The 19320-nt window shown below is 47.7% G+C and overlaps 1 protein-coding gene across 1 annotated transcript; it reads right to left on the reverse strand.

Moving 5' to 3' along the window:
- Window positions 1-481: 481 nt before the first annotated feature.
- Window positions 482-17981, reverse strand: MEDAG (mesenteric estrogen dependent adipogenesis). Its single transcript, NM_001083660.1, has 5 exons — window positions 17586-17981; window positions 6951-7060; window positions 4915-5027; window positions 4186-4471; window positions 482-1711 (listed from the first exon to the last, which is right to left on the reverse strand). Exons 1-5 carry the CDS (start codon window positions 17861-17863, stop codon window positions 1587-1589), a joined length of 912 nt encoding a protein of 303 aa, NP_001077129.1. The 5' UTR covers window positions 17864-17981; the 3' UTR covers window positions 482-1586.
- Window positions 17982-19320: the final 1339 nt, after the last annotated feature.

Here is a 19320-nt window from a genome sequence, read left to right on the forward strand (position 1 = left end):
AATAGAGTTTCTATTCCCTTTGGGAAGTATATACTATTGGATATCCACCTAAGGTTTATTTGCTCTGGTATAAAACTTATTTGATTGTTAATATTCTTCATTTTGCACTGAATTTGAATAATAAACATTTATCATTTTCTGTTATTAAGGAAGATTCCCATTTTCTGAAACATCAGTATCACTTTTTTTCCTCCAAATACTTCATAGACTTGTTATTCAAAAAAGGCTCTTCTTTTTAAAAATTTTTGTTTATTTTTGGGTGTGCCCTGCAGCATGCGTGATCCTTGTTACCTGACCAGAGATCAAACCTGCGCCCCCTGCATTGGAAGCACAGAGTCTTAACCACTGGACCACTGGGGAAGTCCCCCAAAAGGCTCTTCCTGAGAAAGTAGCTATAAAACCACAATTCTTACTGTAAGTTAGTAAGTTACAAGGCCAACATACCACCTGCATAGCATGATGGAATGGTCACACACCTTGGTCACAAATTTAATCAATTCTATGTTGAATGCTAAGGAAACATTTAATTTCACGAATATGGCACATACCATTTCAAATACAAACGAAAGGACAATTGGTGGTGCTATCAAAATGCATCATACAGGAACATTCTTTAAAAGGATAAGAAAATTATACTTGGGACCCACAAATCTTTCTCATTAGAAGCCTATGTAGCAATTCATTCATGAAGGTTTTTATATGTAGATAGGATGATTTTTTTTTCTTTTTGAAGAACTCCACTGTAGCTATGAGATGAAAAATGTTATTGATGTGACTACAATGTATTATGATAATATATAGCTTTCTTCTATTTTGCTTTTAGTGTTAGGATTGCTAAAAGCTTATAAAATACCCAGCTGACATTATGTGCTTTTATTAGAGAGGACACAGCCACATACATTATCCTTCTCCCGTCATGTGTGGTATCGCATCACCTGGCCTCTCTCTGCACAGGCCACTCTGTTAAGAGGGAGGCCACAGGAGTTCAGATTTCAGGCAGCGGGGGCAGGCTTGCAATCCTACCAGCCTGGCCAGCCCTCCGTCAAGCCTCACCTCCGCTGTTTGTCCTAAGGTTTCATCCCACCAGCAGGATGAAAGACAGACTTGACTTCTGGAGAAAGATGTCCTGGACTTTTTGCTGAGCCAGGTTTGCAAGACAGTGGCACTGCTAACCTCACACTTGCTGGGTTTAGGTTCAGACAGGGATGTCCCCAAGCAGAGGGCCAAACCTGGAAATAGGAAGCATCTTGGGGCAAAACCTGGGTAAGATGGCTCCGCCTGGGAAGCCCCCAGGATGCCAGGGTATGTGGTGCCAGGGTATGCCAGGGTATGATGCCTGCTGCTTCCCTCTGGCTCTTTGCAGAAGCGTTCGAAGAAGAGAAACCTTCCAGCCGTGGGGCCAAAGCCTCCCATCCTGAAGTCAGCTGCATCAGACTGCCAAGGCATCACCCTTGGAAATGCAAGGAAGGGGCCTGTCAGAGGAGAGGATATGGAGGTACCCGCCTCCCTACTCTCTCACGTCCCCTTAGCCCTCGATGCTGGCACAGGCCTGGGGTGTAGGAGGAACTGCGGAACATCCAGCCCAATCAGATAAATGGGTTTGGTGTCTCCTCAGATTCCAGAACGCATGGAAATGGCAATTCTGCCACAAGAGGCTCCATCAGAGATGATCTGGGTGACAGATTGCAATTAAAAACTTCATCTATTGAACCTGAAAAAAAAGTAAAAAGGGCCTGCATTATTACCATCTCTGGTAAACCAAAACCCAACAGTACTTAAAACCCACACAACATCCAATGTAAACATTTCAATGTGAACAGAGAATCCTGGCTTCCCCAGAAAAACTCAAAAGACAGAAACATGCTACTTGCTGTTCACCAAGAGGACGCGGATGGTCACCTGCCTCTCCATAAACTGGGCATGCAGGTACTGTTTCTCACTTGATGACAGAAGGCCCACAGGTGGGGACCAGATGCCAAGGACAAAGGTCAGTTTCTGAGAAGGAGACTAACTGATCACCAGGGCAGAGCCAGTGGAGATGCCTGCCTGGCCACTGATGTGTTGTGGCTAGACCACCTAAGGTGCATAATTATGGCTCAAATGAGCCTTGAGGAATCCTCCCTCCCCTGCTCTGGAGTGGAAGGGGGCCTCAGGGCTGGGTCAGAGTAAACTTGCAAGGAAGCACTATCCAACTTCACATGCCCCTCGGTGTCCCTGGGATAACCAGTGGATGCAGCCTGCAGGACAGAGAGTGATGGTGAAACAGAGAAAGCCTGCCCAGGCTGCCCTGGCCAGGGGGTGAGGCTGGAGGGCGTCCAAGGGAGGACCGGGCATCTGGTGTGGGCACAACCAGGCAAGGTAACCTTCCCCAAAAGGATGAGCATATAAACCCTGCTCCCCACCACCACACATGGCTGCGATGGGACAGAACATAAAGGCATCTTTGTAAGGAACACCCAGACAGAGAACATAAAGCAACACGGGGAAGGGAGAAGGGGAGGAGCGGGGAAGGCAGGAGGGAGAGGGACACAGAGACAGAGGGAAGCTGCTTCCAGGATAAGAAATAACCAGGAGTAAGCGACTGATCTGATCTGATCTGATCTGAAGCTTCCCTGGTGGCTCAAACGGTAAACAATCCGCCTGCAATGCAGGAGACCTGGGTTCGATCCCTACGTCAGGAAGATCCTAGAGAAGGCAATGGCAGCCCACTCCAGTGTTCTTGCCTGGAGAATTCCACAGACAGAGGAGCCTGGCAGGCTACAGTCTTCAGGGTTGCAAAGAGTTAGACGTGACTAAACAATTAATACACACTTCAAGCATTTTTTCGAGAAACACAGGAAGAAAGCAACTGTCATGGAAAACAATTAGTGAAGCATCTGTATTCTTTAAAAAAATTTTTAACTGCAGTTCATAGAGACTGGTGGATTTTTTGGCTTGTTGGAGTGTTTTTCTTTGTTGGCAATTAGCTGCAAGAGTACTGGTTCAAGGAAGTTGCCTTTCAGCACAGACTAGCCTGGGACAGAGGGCAGGCTCAGCAGAAGACAAATCCAGACAAGACTTGACTGGTGTCACTGCCTTAGCCACACTACCTGAAAAGTCTTGCCAAATCCTGGGGAGGAGCTACTGGATAGAAAATCCAGAACGCACCAGATATGACCTGCAGTTTGTTAAGAGAAGAAGTCTCAAGGGTTATTCTTTAGTAGTCTTAGAAGCCCTGGAGAACCTTCCAAATATATTTTTTATAATTTTATTGATTTTATTTATTTTCTGGCTGTGCTAAGTCTTTGTTGCTGCATGGGCTTTTCTCTAGTGGTGAGTGCGGGCTACTCTCTAGTTATGATGGGAGGGCTTCTCATTGTAGTGGTTTTTCTTGTTGCCGAGCACAGGCTCAATATTGTGGCGCAAGGGCTTACTCTGAGGTATGTGGGATCTTCCCAGACCAGGAGTGGAGTCCGTGCCTCCTGCATTGGCAGGCAGATTCTTTACCACTGAGCCACCAGGGAAGCCCTCAAACATTTTTTTTTTTTTTTTGCCCTCAAACATTTTTAAAGATGGATGTCTCGACCAAGTGTCTTCCTCCCTTAACCAACACGTTTCCCTAACATTCTGTTGCCCTGAATATGCACATCAGGAAAACATCATTCTTCTTTAGTTAAATTATTGTTAAAAATACTTCAATGAGCATTAACATGTATTTATGTTAACAATATATTTTAAAATTATTTTCTGAGTATGCTGCACAGTGAAACCACTGAGAGAAAACCTTAAGGAGCCTAAAAGGAAAAGTCATTATATTCTTTTTTAAAAAATTTATTGGAGTGCAGTTGATTTACAGTGTTGTGTTAGTTTACTATATTTCCTTTTGGTAGTAAATGTTTCTCACTTCTTTCTGAAAAATGTGATATTATATTTCCCCTTTATCAAGAGGCCTTTCCTTTTCCATTAATTGATTCTTTTCTCCCATGATATTATTCTACCCTTCAACTATCATTCTGGGGGTACTTGAAAACTTTTTTTAAAGGTCAGATTTATTTTTTCCTTTAAAAAAATTTTCTGGCCCCTCCACATGGCATGGGGGATCTTAGTCCCCTGATCAGGGACTGAACCTCTCTCCCTGCAGTGGAAGTGCAGAATCTTAACCACTGGACCACCAGAGAAGCCCCAACTTGAGAATTTTTAACATACCTCTAGAAGTTACGCTGAATTTTCGATCAGAAAAACTGCTCCTTCGGATTAAAGGTTCACTCATTTTTTCCAGGAATAATTTAATGGTCTCCTTCTTTTCTGGACTTGTACTTGACAAATTTAGAACTTTTCCATTCACTTTTACAGTGGAATTGCTGAGCCCAAACCAATAGAAGAAATCAAACAATGCATCGGCTTTGAATTCATACGCAAAGCTCAAATCTTCTCCGTTAACAACCTTGTTTCCTGGAGGGAAAAAATTCTTTACTACTTCTTGAAAATCAAACTGAAAGAGAAAGAAGCATTTAATTAATTACATGGATATAACTATAACATTATATTATAGACATACATTACCATAGTTATATTATAGAATTAACAGCTGTCCAAATGTCCAAAATATCACACCCTTTATTTCTCTTTCTGACATAATTTTAAATAGGTGTCTTTATTTAAAAACAAACAAACAAATCTTTACCTTTGCATAAGTTCCATCAAGTTCAAGGTAAAAACCTTGAACTGCTTGGTCAAACTGATATTTATTCTTACCCCATTTCTCAGAAGTTGCTAGAAACTAAGTTCACCTTATTGGTAGTGATAATGCAGCAATAGAAAATGTCAGTCTGGATTCAGTTAAGTGAGAGTTAAGCTTTAGGGACTCCATCCTGGCTTGCAATGTCCAGACCCCCTTCTGTGTTGGCAGCCGTGGATTAACACAGGCCAACTCACCTGGAGCCGGTAGCTTTCTCCAATCACTGAGGAAATGACCATGTCCATCCCCTGCTCTATCTGTCTTCTTATCTTGGGGTGCCTTGTGTTCACAAGAAACGCGTATGTCCTTTCTAGAAATGAGGAAGCACAAGTCAAAAACAAGGGCGCACTTGTGACCTAGACCTACTTCTTAGAGAATTGTTGGCTTTCCGGTCACCAGCAAGCCAAATGACATCAAGGGCTCAGATGCGCTAACAAGCATTCCTTGTTACACTGTGATCTGTTCCTGGCCTCTCCTGCAGAGAAGGGCATCTTGACTTTGAATTATGAAGTGAGCAGGGGATCTGAATGACTCCGAACAAGATGAGCAGAGAATCAGCTCTAAGAATCTGAATGAGGAAGGGCGTGTTTGAGGAAGTCTCTTTGGAATTTGTAGGCCCATTCTTACTCTCTTGGACTCATTTTTAAATAAGAACATTTTAGAAGTAAGTTTAAGAAATTCTAACGCTTTCACAGAACTTATGCTCGTGACTCTCCACATACTACTTTGAGCAGGAGGAAGACGGGCAAATGGAGATATTTTTATATAGGAATTTGAGTTAATTTAGTCGCTATCAGTTTGATTTCCTGGAAGAAACAATAAAGGGATATCTTTGAAATTTGAAGGCCACAGCATGAAACATGAAAGCATCTACAAGCATTTTTATTTTCTTTAAAATTAAGTTTATTTTAGAATAATTGCTTAATAGTGTTATGTTAGTTTCTATTGTACAGCAAAGTCAGTCAACTACACGTATATATATCTCCCCTCTTTTTTGGATTTCCTTCCCATTTAGGCCACCACAGAGCACTGAGTAGAATTCCCTGAGCTATACAGTAGGTTCTCATTAGTTATCTATTTTATATATAATATCAATAGTATATATACATCCATCCCAATCTCCCAATTCATGCCACCCCCCCTTTCCCCCCTTGGTGTCCAGACCAAGCTTTGCAAATAACATTTATTTCCTTTATCCCAGTTTTCTCATCTGTGAGAGACAGAGAGAGAAAACTAGGATTCTCATCTGTAAGAACCCACCTGCAATGCGGAAGACCTGGCTTCAATCCCTGGGTTGGGAAGATCCCCTGGAGAAGGGAAAGGCTACCCACTCCAGCATCCTGTCCTGGAGAATTCCATGGACTGTATAGTCCATGGAGTCGCAAAGAGTCGGACATGACTGAAGTGACTTAGCAGCAGCAGCAGCAGAGTGACTTTCACTATCACTATCTCATCTATAAAATGGGGGTGGTATAAGTACCACATAGGCAGGATGACCAGGCATCCTAGTTATGCCTGAGTCAGTTCTAGTTTATACCTTTGTCCCAGCATAATTATTACAATTCCTGTTTTCAGGTTCAAAAATGTTCTCCTTTGGATGACATGCCCCACAGGGTTTTTGCCCAATTATTGACATTAGCTCATTCCTCACAGGAGTATTTGATACGGGGTGGGCATCCCACTCCAGTACTTTTGCCTGGAAAATCCCATGGATGGAGAAGCCTGGTAGGCTGCAGTCCATGGGGTTGCTAGAGTTGGACACCACTGAGCGACTTCACTTTCACTTTTCACTTTCATGCACTGGAGAAGGAAATGGCAACCCACTCCAGTGTTCTTGCCGGGAGAATCCCAGGGACGGGGGAGCCTAGTGGGCTGCCGTCCATGGGGTCGCACAGAGTCGGACACGACTGAAGTGACTTAGCAGCAGCAGCAGACAGTATGATACATCATCATCATCATCACTCCAGTCATTTTTGCAACCCCTTCAGGCTCAGAGATCACTTCCTGCCAAGACAGGAAGTACAAAAGAAAACTCAGAGACAGATGGCTTCTGCCGCAGGGTCATTTAGAGGTATGCTCTGCAGGCCTCCGCTGATGGCCTAACCCATCTAGCTTCCAGCCTTGCACAAGCTGACACCCTCTCTGCTTTCTCCACGTCCAACTTCTGCCTCATCAACAGGCCACAGTCCACAGCCCAGAAAGGCAGAACCAAACCCAAACTTTATACACCTACCTTTCAAGGAGTCTTTTTTGGTCTGTACATGAACAAAGAAGAGCATTGGTTTGCTCAATATAGTTTCCCTGTAGTCTTTATAATCGCAGTAGTTGGTCAGTTCCACATATCTGTGAAAAAAGCAGAGATGATTACAAATGCTATGTAGCCTTCCACTGAAGTCAGGACAGGCATGTACTGGACACGCGTCTGCTATATCCACAGACCCTCCAAGGGAAGTCCTCTAAAATGTATTCTTGGGGAGGCAGTCATATCTTATATCAAATAAGTAATTCCCCCTCCCCTGGTTGACAGACAGATCAACATGCCACCCAAAGGTGGCCTGGGGCTGGGGGAGCCTGGCACCAGCATTCAGCTCTCAGGGGCAGCCTTTACCAAATGATGACCACTACCATCTTTTTGGGCTGTAAGACAGCAGTGTGTGTGTGTGTGTGTGTGTGTGTGTGTGTGTGCACGCGTGCCCACTCAGTCGTGTCTGAATCTCTGTGACCCCATGGATTGTAGCCCACTAGGCTCCTCTACCTGTGGGATTTTTCTAGGCAAAAATACCAGAGTGGGTTGCCATGCCCTTCTCCAGTGTATCTTCCCGATCCAAGGATCAAACCCTCATCTCTTGTGTTGGCAACTGGATTCTTTACCACTAGCCACCTGGGAAGCCCCTAAGATAGTGCTACCAGAGCACTATGTATCCCTGAATTGAGAATGAATTATCCTTCATAGGTGGACTTCTCAAGGTCTTCTCCAGTGCAGTCATCCTAACTGATGGATCTGAAATTTTCCTTTCCTTCTCTTTTTCTCTTCCTTTTTCTAATCCTGAGATAAACCCAGCCCCCTCCAGAGATGCAATATTCACATGAACTACTTCACGTCTCCCCCGATTGTGAGCTTGTACAGTTTTAAAAAACTAATGTAGGATTTCTGCCCAGGGCCCTATTCAATTTAGCCTCCTTGGTCTTAGTTCATTATTTCAACCCAGGAAGATCTTTTTGCTTTTTGACTGTGTCTTCCAGCATGTCAGTTTCCTCTCCCTACTCTACACATTTTCCAAGCCGCCTTTCTGTGTCTCTACCTGCATTGTTGATTTAAAAGAAGACAGATGTAAATTGGCTTCTTTCAAGAAGATGGCTAATTTTCTAGCCAAACCCAAGTTCAGAAGCGGCGTGGACACGGGTGGGCTGAGAGGTACCCAGCGGGCTGGGGGATGCATCTGCCCTGAGCCCTCTTCAAGACAGGGTGGCCTCCCCACTGATGGGCATCGCTATGAGGTCTGCGTGGGGTGAATGGGGGGCTTTTGCTATAGGGCTGTGTGTTGGCTTCTAGTCCCAGGCAGAGACCGCTCCTGCATTTCTGGTTTGTGGTCCTTCCAGAACCTGACCTGAAAAATCACCGCCTTGGGACCACCTGCAGCTGGGGGGCTCTGGCCACACAGTCCGAAGCCTCCTTCCCCATCAACCTGCTTAGAGGGGCTGGAGCTGGAGACCCAGACCAAAGCCTGGGTCAAGAGCAGTGGGAGAATTTATCTACCCCCGAGTCAGGAAAACACAGCTTCCGCTCGTCTGCCTCCAGCTCTGTCTCTTAGAAATCTGTGTCATCATCTTTTTTTCTGGGATTGTCAGATCTGATATTGAGAGCTTTTAAAACCTGACCCCCGATGGAGCACCTGGAATGCTTCCTGCCTTCTATTTCACCAGGCTTTTAATGAAGCCTCCACCTCCCAACCCTGGGCATGGAGGTGGGGATGGTGTTTAGGGGGGTGCTCCCGTGATGGGTGAGGGGGACACAGGCTGGTGCATCCAGGCAACGAGAGGGGGGGGCTGGTGTCCCTGTTCAGGGGTATGGATGCGAGGGGACAGGAGTTGGGGAGAGGAGGGTTGGGGTGGAGAAGGAGGGAGCCATGGAATGGACTGGGTGAGAGAACACAGATGCAGACTGGGATCTGCATGGCTTTTCCTCCATGCCTCCCCGCCCGCCCCCCACCCCACTCCCCACCCCCTGCCCCCACCGCCACCCTTCCTGGGCAGAACAGGGTGGAGAGAGCATGGGGTAAGCGGGCCCCTGAAGGGCAATGTCACCGTTCTTCTTTGTCCCGGCTGACCAACTGCCAAAAGGTCCTGGAGAAAGGAAGCAAAGGAGAAGGAAGGAAGAAGGGAATGCCCCTTGCTGGGTTCCTTCTCTCTCATTCATTCATTCACTAAGCCTGGGTGCTGACCTGTGCCTTACGCAGCTGAGGTGCTCAGGGCCCAGGAAGTGGGGGTGGGGTCGCAGGGCAGCAGTACAGGGGTCCCCCTGTGCTCCCCACCCCCTCTGCCATCCATCTATTTGGCTGTCAAGGACCTAACACAGGCAGGTGAGAGTGACCAGGGAAGCAGGTGAGGAGAGGCCAGCCAGTGAGGTCTGTGATTTCAGAGGGTGTGAGACAGGGTAGAGGGAGAAAGAAGAGGAAAAGCTTATAGCAAAAGAAGCAAAGACCAAGTCTGACTGGAGTAAACATCAGAGAGACAGATGCACGATGCTGGGCTGGGAGTACCACCTGTGATCCATCCAAAGCAATTTTCACACTCTCCCCACCTTGATTATCATGAAGTGAATTCATAGTCAGTTACTGCTACTGCTGCTAAGTCGCTTCAGTCATCTCCGACTCTGTGCGACCCCATAGACGGCAGCCCACCAGGCTCCCCCGTCCCTGGGATTCTCCAGGCAAGAACACTGGAGTGGGTTGCCATTTCCTTCTCCAATGCATGAAAGTGAAAAGTGAAAGTGAAGTCACTCAGTCGTGTCCGACTCTTCACGACCCCATGGACTGCAGCCTACCAGGCTCCTCTGTCCATGGGATTTTCCAGGCAAGAGTACTGGAGTGGGGTGCCATCGCCTTCTCCGATAGTCAGTTAAGCACTTAATGTTTCCCTCAAGGTGATTCCTCTGCGCTCAGTAGCCAGTCTTACGGTCACTCTCTAGGGCGTGCGTGCATGTGCGTGCGTGCGTGCATGCGTGTGTAATACACTGAGAAAGCCTGCAGCCTGGACTTACCCAAATGACAGTGCTCCACTTGCCTCTGCCTAAAATCGATTGTCTCATTGGAGGTATCGTTGGCAGGGAAAAGATAAAAATCTCAACTTGGAAACAATCACCGGTTGGGAAAATAATTGGTTTCCTCCAGAATTCCGCGGAAGAGGCTTTTTCTGAATGCTACTAACCCTGATCAAAGTCGAGGGACTGGGAGGAGGGAGGGGAAGGGGGGTCTTCTGGAGAGTCACATGTTGAGTTAAATGCATAACTTAAACATGAGTCACTTCTTCTGGAGCCTGAATTTAATAAGATATCCTGAATAATAAGATGACTCTCAACATCATTTAATCTTCCTTTGATGATATAGAGACACTTTTAGGATCTTACCCGGGCTGTCAACACATCACAGAGCAGTGCCAGTTATCGCTGTACCACAGATGTGAGAAAATGCTGCTCACGCGAGAGCTCTGATAACAGAATTTACAGACGAGATTGTGGCAAGATCCCTGCTTAACGCTCTATTGAAACCAGGTTGCAAAGAAGAAATATCCCCTTACGTTAATCCATTCCCAGCCTCCCAGATATGGTCCAATTGTTAAACACCTCAGAATCACAGTGGAATAAATAAATGGGAACATCCCTTTTGAATTCAGACATATGCACAGACACTGCCCTTCAGAGGCCTGCTGGTATGAAATTTGGATATGCAAGTCACTAAGATACAAAACAGACTGAGGACCTCATTGTTAAATCTCACAGGTCTTCAAGTACCCGACATTCAGCTAACAGTTTTAAGATGAGCCTGACTAGACTACCTTAGTCTGATGAGACTAGCTATCTCATCTTTCATTATGCATATTTCTGAACTGCTAATGCAGATATTGCTCCTGTGTCCTGGATATTTATTATATTTGCTGAAGTTATCCCTAGGGAAGAGAAGCAGTTGACGAGAACTGCTTTAAACTCTGATTTCTTCAGTGCTTTTACCCTGGCCCCAGAATGCTCCTAGGTTGGAACTTCCTACACCTGGCTTTCATCCACTGTGATGGGAAAGCATGGTGGTGGTGGTGGTTTAGTCGCTAAGTCATGTCCCGCTCTTGCGACGCTATGGACTGTATGTAGCCCACCAGGCTCCTCTGTCCTTGGGATTCTTCAGGCAAGAATACTGGAGTGCGTTGCCATTTCCTTCTCCAGGGGATCCTCCCAACCCAGGGGTTGAACCCAAGTTTCCTGCATTGCAGGCAGATTCTTTACCACCTGAACTATGAGGGAAGCCGCAGTGGAAAGCATAGTGATTCAAAATAAGAAGATTTAATTTGTATCCTGATTAACTGGCTATGTGAACTCAGTCCCAGAGCCACAGCTCATCATGACCTTGAGTGAGTTACTTAACCCATCTGACCCGGTCCCCTCATCTACAAAAGGGATATAATAGAATCACCGTCCATTTGATGATGTAATGAAGTGCCAATAACATAGACATACAGACGTGGGCTCATAGTAGATGCTCAACAAACATTATTAGTGTCTTTAATTCTGGCCAACTCCGCTGACCCTAGGGTGAAATTCTGTAAGCTTCTGATGCACAGCCAGGGCTGTGTTCATTCAAGTTACCAGGAAAAGAAGACTATGTATAAGTTTCTGAAAAATAAATAAGTAAGAGTTTCCCCTTCCTTGATCCAATTTCTTTCCTCATCTTTTTAGTTTGGAAAGCTAAAGGGAACTGCTTAATGAAGGCAATATCTGAAAGATGGGACCAAGAAAGAACATAGAATTTTTGCTTCTAGCAAATCAGGGATAGCTAAGATCACCCACCCCAAAGATACCTATTCTTCTCCAGTTTCCTTCAGATTTTACATCATCTTGGAATGATTCAAAAGTCACTCCAAATTTTCCTGGCCCCTGAATATTTAAACTGGCTTCCCTCATGGCTCAGCAGTAAAGAATCCGCCTGCTAATGTAGAAGACTTGGGTTCAATCCCTGGGTCGGGAAGATCCCCTGGGAAAGGAAACAGCAAACCACTCCAGTGTTCTTGCCTAGTGAATCCCGTGGACAGAGGAGCCTGGTGGGCTACAGTCCATGGGATCACAAAGATTTGGACACAACTTAGCAACTAAACAACAACTGACAATTTGTTGTTAATACTCAAAGACAAATAGAAATTCAAATGCACGCTCACATCTGTGTGTGTGTGTTCATTTCTAAAATATGTAGGGAGGAATAGAGAAAAAGAGGAATATATTGGATAGTCCTTGTGTAAAAGGCCCAGAGATTGCTAATATCTTCCACAATTCTTTGCTGTGACTAAGCAAAAGCTTACAAGGACATTCTTTCCAGTGTCAACTTGTTAGTTTTATGCAAAACCTCCCCTACACACTCAAAACAGTTCCTTTGGTTCATCATCTCACCTTCTTCTTCTGCCCGACTCTTGTGAAATAAACAAAAATTTCCAATTCATCACTCTAATGTCTGTGGCTCTAATCATTGATATGCATGTTCAATCATTCATTTCTGCAATAAACAATGACTAAGCAAATGTTAGGACAAACCTAGACAGTGTGTTCAAAAGCAAAGACATCACTTTGACAACAAAGGTCCATATAGTCAAGGCTATGGTCTTTCCAGTAGTCATGTACAGATGTGAGAGCTGGACAGTAAAGAAGGCAGAGTGCTGAAGAATTGATGCTTCTGAACCGTGGTGCTGGAGAAGACTCTTGAGAGTCCCTTGGACTGCAAGCAAATTAAGCAGTCAGTCTTAAAGGAAATCAACCCTGAATACTCTTTGGAAGGACTGATCCTGAGTCTGAAGCTCTGATACTTTTGCTCCTGATGCAAAGAGCTGACTCATTGGAAAAGATCCTGATGCTGGGAAAGATTGACAGCAGAAGAAGAGGGCAATAGATGAGATTGTTGGATGGCATCACCAATTCAATGGACATGAGTTTGAGCAAACTCCAGGAGATGGTGAGGAACAATGAAGCCTGGCATACCGCAGTCCACAGGGTTGAGAAGAGTTGGACACAACTTGGTGACTGAACAACAAAGCACCTACTATGTGCTTGGCACTGGGGCCCTAACAAAGAAAATAGTCTTGCTTTCTAGAAGCATACAGAAGCCCTTAGGAGAGGGCTAAAAAAAGGTACCATTTCAATATGAAAAGATTCACAACTAAGACCTCATTGCTTATAGTCTGATTATTGGACCTACAGCACTGACATCACAGGGGAGCTTGTAAAACTGCAAAATTCTGGGTCCCTCTCCAGTTGTATCTGATCTACAATCTGTTTTAACAAGCTCCTCAGGAGACTTGCAAGCTTATTAAAAGTTTGAGAAGCTTTGGCCTAGGACACAACCCCTGTTATTCAGAGGCTTACAAACTAATTAATCATTCAAACACACACAGACCAGAGGACTGCACAGTGCCCTGCTTATTGTGTCCACAGGGCTATGTCCTAGCGATGTAAATAAGAAGAAGCAAAGCCAAGAGCCTGAAGTTAGAATCATTTACTGAGCTGAGTCAGGTATAGCAGAAGGGTTGTTCTGTCAGGCCAAATAGACTGCCAATGGGTGGGCAGAAGCAGGAGATGGGAGCCCCAGTCGGGGCAGGGAGTCACGGCTTAGCTAAGCCTTGGGGACTGTGGGTAGCTGCATCCAGGCCTGCAGGTGTGTGTTTGCAAGGACTGGAGTGTGGCTGGAAGGACAAAGCTAGGCTCCCAAGGAAGAAAGCAGCAATGGCTCGTGGCTTTTTTTTTTTTAATTGCACCCGATCTTAAAAAGTATTGCAGCATGCATACCCTTAGTTGAGGCACACGGGATCTAGTTCTCTGACCAGGGATCGAACCCAGGCCCCCTGCATTGGGAGCTCAGAGTCTTAGTCACTGGACCACCAGGGAAGTTCTGTGGCTCATGGCTTTTGAATCACCCCATATGGGTTTGATTTCTGCCTCTGTGACTTCAGCAAATATTTTAACCTTGTTGAGATGCATATTCTCACCTATAAAATCTGGCAGACAAGAGGTGCCCCATGAGGAGGCTGAAAGATTAAATAGCATGTGAAGCATTTGGCGTTGGGGCTGCTTGATGAGAACATAAGCTGACATTGGTCCCGTGATGAAGATGTGCCACTGACTATCTTGAGGGCTTAACAGATTTTAATTCTGAACAACTTATAAAGTTGGTGGCATTATTATTCCCAGTTTACAGCTGAGGAGACTGAGTCACAGAGATGAAGTCACTTTCCCCAGTCACTCGGCTAGTAAGCAGCGGGACCAGGGTACAAACCAAGGCAGCCTGGCCCAGCACTCATGCTTATCCACACTTTGTTGTTGTTGTTCGGTCGCTCAGTTGTGTCTGACTCTTTGTGACACCATGGACTGCAGCACAGCAGGCTTCCCTGTCCTTCACTATCTCCTGGAGTTTGCTGAAACTCACATCCACTGAGTCAGTGATGCCATCCAACCATCTCGTCCTCTATCACCCCCTTCTCCTCCTGCCTTCAATCTTTCCCAGCATCAGGGTCTTTTCTAATGAGCGGGCTCTTTGCATCAGGTGTCCACATTTACCCTAAACTGAATTCCATAAAAACCATAGTTCAACACATGAGAGGTTATTACTTCATCAATACCACTATGCATCCTGTATAAGGGGCTGCTATCCTGGGCAGGTCATTAAATCCAAGACTCAGACCTGGGGCCAGAGCAGAGGATTGGTCGTGTCAGGAGCCCACTGAGCACAACAGTAAGGGTGGCCAGGCTCCATGCGGAGATGCTTCTGAGAAGTGGGCCTGGGCCGCAGACAGAGCCCAGGCACCTCCCACCCACCGTGGATGGAGCTGACACTCCCCGCAGTGACAATCTAAGTATGATCCAACCCTGACTTTACCCCCATGAGTCTCCTCCCTGCCTCCCCTGCACTTCCTGCCCCAGGCGGCTCACCTCAAGGGGGTTGAGACCATCACTCAGCTAAGAGATGCTCAGATCTGAGCAGAAGCAGGTCACAGCACTACTTTCAGCGGCTTCCTTCATACCGCTGGACTTACTTTCTCTTTTAGGCTGATTATATGTGTACTGGCTGATGTAATCCCAGTCATTTATTTGAGGTTCAGGAAATCTATGAGCGTGCTGCTGTGTCCCAGAGGAAGTCAGAATTATTCCAGGTTGGAAGCAGCTAGCTGACAGCCTGGGCTGTAGAGTTAGACAACTCTGCTGAGAGGCCTTGGCCCTGCAGTTCACCGGCATCTCACCCAGGGAAATTACTTAATCTGAGTCCTAATTTTCTCATCTGTAAAAATGAGAAACAAACAATGGCACCAACTTTGCCAGCTTTTGTGAGACAATAGCTGTGAAATACTTGGCACCAATGCTGAGACTCAAGTAAACATTAAAGAAAAATGTATTTGCTTTTTTCTCAAGCAGCCTCTTACATGCTAGAGGACTACTGAAAATAAGGGATTAGAGCTCCTCTTTGTCAAACGTTGGCCATTACATCCCACTAACAGGCTGCATTATAGGAAAAAAAAAAAAGGGAAAGCTGTGTGTATGCGTGTGTGATAGTTAATGGTAATTTACACCTGGTACCCTGAGCAAATTTCATTTGTAACATGGGTGGGAATTCTGCGCTTGATTCTGGGATCTTTAGAAGTGTGCTAGAACTTACTGGGAAAGAGTAAATCATGCAAATTCCTCTTCAGTTAAGTTGGCTAGAGATCACCGAAGGAAAGAAGAAAGGAAGAAGTGAACGATAGCTCAAGAGCAACTATTTTGAGACAGGAAGCTGCATCTATCTTCAAACCAAAGACAACTGGGTAAATCTGTGCCAGTTTGAGAAGCAGCAACTTCAGACACCTGAATTTTGACTGTGCCTCTCACGCCTGATCCATGAGGGCAAAACCTCTCACTGCCGCCCACAACTGTCTTCCCCTTCTTTCTAGAAGGCTCCCTCTGTTCAGACCAGGTTCCCTCCCAGTCCTCTTTCAGGACTGCACATCCACCTGCCACGGTCTGTCCCCCAAGAGGAAGGCAGGTTGTTCCACCTCCCGAATTATTCTCAGATACACCTTGCCATTCCCAGGTACAAAAGCCCTTGTGCTATTGCTTAGCCCATAAGAACCTTGTATTTGCTGATTCTTCTTTGCACCCTGGTCTCTGTTACCTCGTCATTGTTTATTCTGGACTCCAAACTGCCGGGGGAATTTTAATTTTCCCTTATGGAGGAGGTGTTCAAAGCAAGAGTTTAACAACCAGATTTCAATACCAGTTCAAGTTTTGCAGCGCTGTTGGCTGAGATCAGGGGAGTAAGGACTGCCTAAGACCTAACCTGTAGCTTCAATTAACTCTGGACATTTTTATTTTTCACACTCTGTTCTCAAATACAATGCTTATCTTCTTTTTTAAAATCTCTGCAAATCTGATTTCTAGCTCAGTTCCTACCACCATCCCCTGCTTATGGCTTGGAATTTTCAATTCGCTCAGAAAGGGAGAGATTTTTGCTGGGGAATCCTGTATCAGGCGCTCAGTGAAAGCCCTCACTATCTTTTGAGTGGAAAAGCAAGGTGTTCCCCAGCAGCTTTGAAGAAGGCATTTTAAATATCTCCTTTGGTTTGCTGGCCCCTCTTGACTTTATTCCACACATAGGGTGCCCGGGGCTGCTGTCTCTCCCTGGAGCAAAGGCTTTCTAGCTTAATAGATGTCTGCTTACTCATCTCAGAATCAACCTGTCCCGCTTCCTGATACCCAGCTCCACAGCACAAAAGCAAGCTCCCCACCCCGCAGGTGAAACTGGAGCCACCGGGTAACCTCTGGAAGCAAGAGACCCCAGCAGATCCCAGGGTGAAACTCGTCCTCCTTTGCCCTCCCAAAGCCCGCCTCAGATGGGCTTCAATCCTGCTGCTTTCAAGTCCCCTAGGAAGTGCTTCAGGCACTTTGCCACCGCACTTAAACATTCTGTGACCCTCCACCAAGTTGTTTTGGCCCCAGCTCTGCTCCCGGAAGCCACACTGCACTCATCTTCCCAGAATGGAACTGCCCACTCGACAGCCAACTGCCCGCTCAACAGCCCACATGGTCCCTGGGTTGGACTTCACAGGCTTTGGTTCCTTCTCAGACACGGTTTATTAATTTCTTTTTTTGAAAAGGCAGTGAGGCTAAAGATGGGAAACTGTAAACTTCCGCTTGCTCTCACCGGGTCTCCCCTCTGGATCCAGCTGATAGCGCAGAAGAGAACAACCTCTCCCCGCCCCTCCCCCTCAGGCTAAAGCGAGGGTGTGAGTCTCTGCTTAGCAAGGGTGTGCCTCTACTTTGAGCTTATTTGACCGGGTTAAGGAGCCAGAAAGGAAGAATCATCAGCCAGTTCCGAGCTCCCCTCCCTGCCCACCCTCTACCACCCTTATGGGCGGCTTGGACAGCTGTGAAATGTCGGTGCAAAAGGCAGAAAAAGCCAGGGCAGGGGGAGCTCCGCACCTCTGGGTGATGTTAACAATGAGAAAAATCTATAAGTGTGATGGGGGGTGGGGGTCCAGGCTGGATCTCTGGAAGTGAGGCATGGGGATGGGGATGGGGATGGGGGTGGGTAGCGTGGAGGCCTCGGCGGGAACCAGGAGGCGGGCTGGGGTGCGCGGCGAGGCCACCCACCTCCTCATGTAGCTGCTCAGGCGGTAGAGCTGCCCGTCGAGGCGCACGAAACCGTCTCCGAAGACGTTGAAGCCCCCGCGCGCGGAGGCGGGCTCCGCGGGCGCGGGCACCACGAGCTGGTCGCCGCGCAGCTGGAAAGCGCCGGGCTGCAGCCGCAGCAGCTGGCCCAGGGGCAGCAGGGCCAGCTCGCAGTCGCACGTCCACAGGCTGCGCAGCTCCCCCGACGAGATGGATGTCAGGCTCGGCCTGGCCGCGGGGGCGCTCTCCAGCCCCGCCATGGCCGGGCTCGTGCTCTCGCTGTTGATGGCCCCCGGGGAGGCGCTGGTGCCCCGACTCGGTCCGCCAGGGACCCCGGGACGCCGCTCAGGTTCCCGCCGGCGAGGAGCGCAGAGCTGCGGCTACCGTGCCGAGAAAACGGCCCCGGCGCCGCGCGGCCCTTTTATCCCGCGCCGCGCCCCTCCCGGCCCTAGGGCACGACCCCAGACGCTCCGGGCGGGCGCGTCACAGCATCTCAGGACTTGGCACGCTCCCTCCCGGCCGCGCCCGCTCGCGGCCAAGGGTTTACTCATCGCCCTGGGGTCCGCCGCTCCACGCCTGGGGCTGGGCCCGCCCCTGCCTGGACACTGTCGGCGAAGGGGGTGGGGGTAGGGACACACACTGCCAGGGGACACTCCACGGGGACAGTGCCAGGAGGGAGGGAAACGTCCACCGAGGCTGCGGGGTCAGGCCCGGGGTGGGAGCCAGGGCGCGCAGCTCACCCAAGGCACCACACCTCCGCGCACGGGTTGGAGCGAGGCATGCATCCCTCTCCCGGCTCCCCACCTGGGGCCCTGGGGCCCTGGGGCCTGGGGCAGTGCCGGATCTCTGATCTCTACTCCCATGTCCCGCCCCCAAGCAGGAGTCAGATGCCAACCACCGTCTCCTATCCTTGCTGTTTTTTCCCTTCTAGATCATTCCGTGAATCTCCCCTGCTCAGCTTTTGCTTCGCCTGGATTCCCTTCTATGTGGAAATCCCACTGGTCATCGTGTCACTTTCCCACAATGGCTTCGTGAATCCCCCGTGGATTCCATCGCTTTGTTCTCCTTGCTTCTCTGGCACGGCAGACCACGGGGAGCAGTGTGTCCAGAGCGGGGGTGGAGGTGGGGAACCGAAGGGACCCAGAGGCCCTCTCCTCCCCTGCCTCCCCAGAGGCTGAGCCCCTCGAGTCCTGGAACATCTCCGGGTGTTCAATGTGGAGATATATTTGAGAGTTAGGTGTGGCTCGTTTTGTGCAAGGCATGAAAGGAGGGCTTTCCCATTCAGTTTAACTGTACAACTATTGCCAAAACATATACTAGCGGACAGGAAGAAAGCTAAATTCTGAGAAAAGTAGAATGAATAAACATAAGCCCCGCGCTTTCCTAGCGTGTGTGTGTCCTTCAGTCGAATCCGACTCTTTGGAACCCTGTGGACTGTAGCCCACCAGGCTCCTCTGTCCATGGGATTCTCCAGGGAAGAATACTGGAGTGGGTTGCCATTTCCTTCGCCAGGGGATCTTCTGGACCCAGGGATCGAACCCTCATCTCTTATGTCTCCTGCATTGGCAGGCAGGTTCTTTACCACTAGCCTCAACTTACTAATAGAGAGGTGGACAAGCAAGCATTCCAGCAATCCTAGGACACTGAATGAAAATCTCTGTTGAGGATAAGCCTGAATTTATGGGAAGAGAGTCCAGTCTAGTGCTGAGATGCTGGA

The sequence above is a fragment of the Bos taurus genome, chromosome 12 (assembly GCF_002263795.3).
Source record: "Bos taurus isolate L1 Dominette 01449 registration number 42190680 breed Hereford chromosome 12, ARS-UCD2.0, whole genome shotgun sequence".
In the NCBI taxonomy this organism is placed as follows: Eukaryota; Metazoa; Chordata; class Mammalia; order Artiodactyla; family Bovidae; genus Bos; species Bos taurus.

Excerpts from the sequence above, each read along its gene's own strand:
- MEDAG (NM_001083660.1), bottom strand. The coding sequence starts at position 17,863 with ATGGCGGGGCTGGAGAGCGCCCCCGCGGCCAGGCCGAGCCTGACATCC. Across the intron at positions 5,028-6,950 it reads CAAAAAAGACTCCTTGAAAG|AAAGGACATACGCGTTTCTT; the intron begins GTAGGTGTATAA and ends CCTCATTTCTAG. Across the intron at positions 1,712-4,185 it reads ATTCAGCGTAACTTCTAGAG|GTTCAATAGATGAAGTTTTT; the intron begins GTATGTTAAAAA and ends CTTTTTTTTCAG.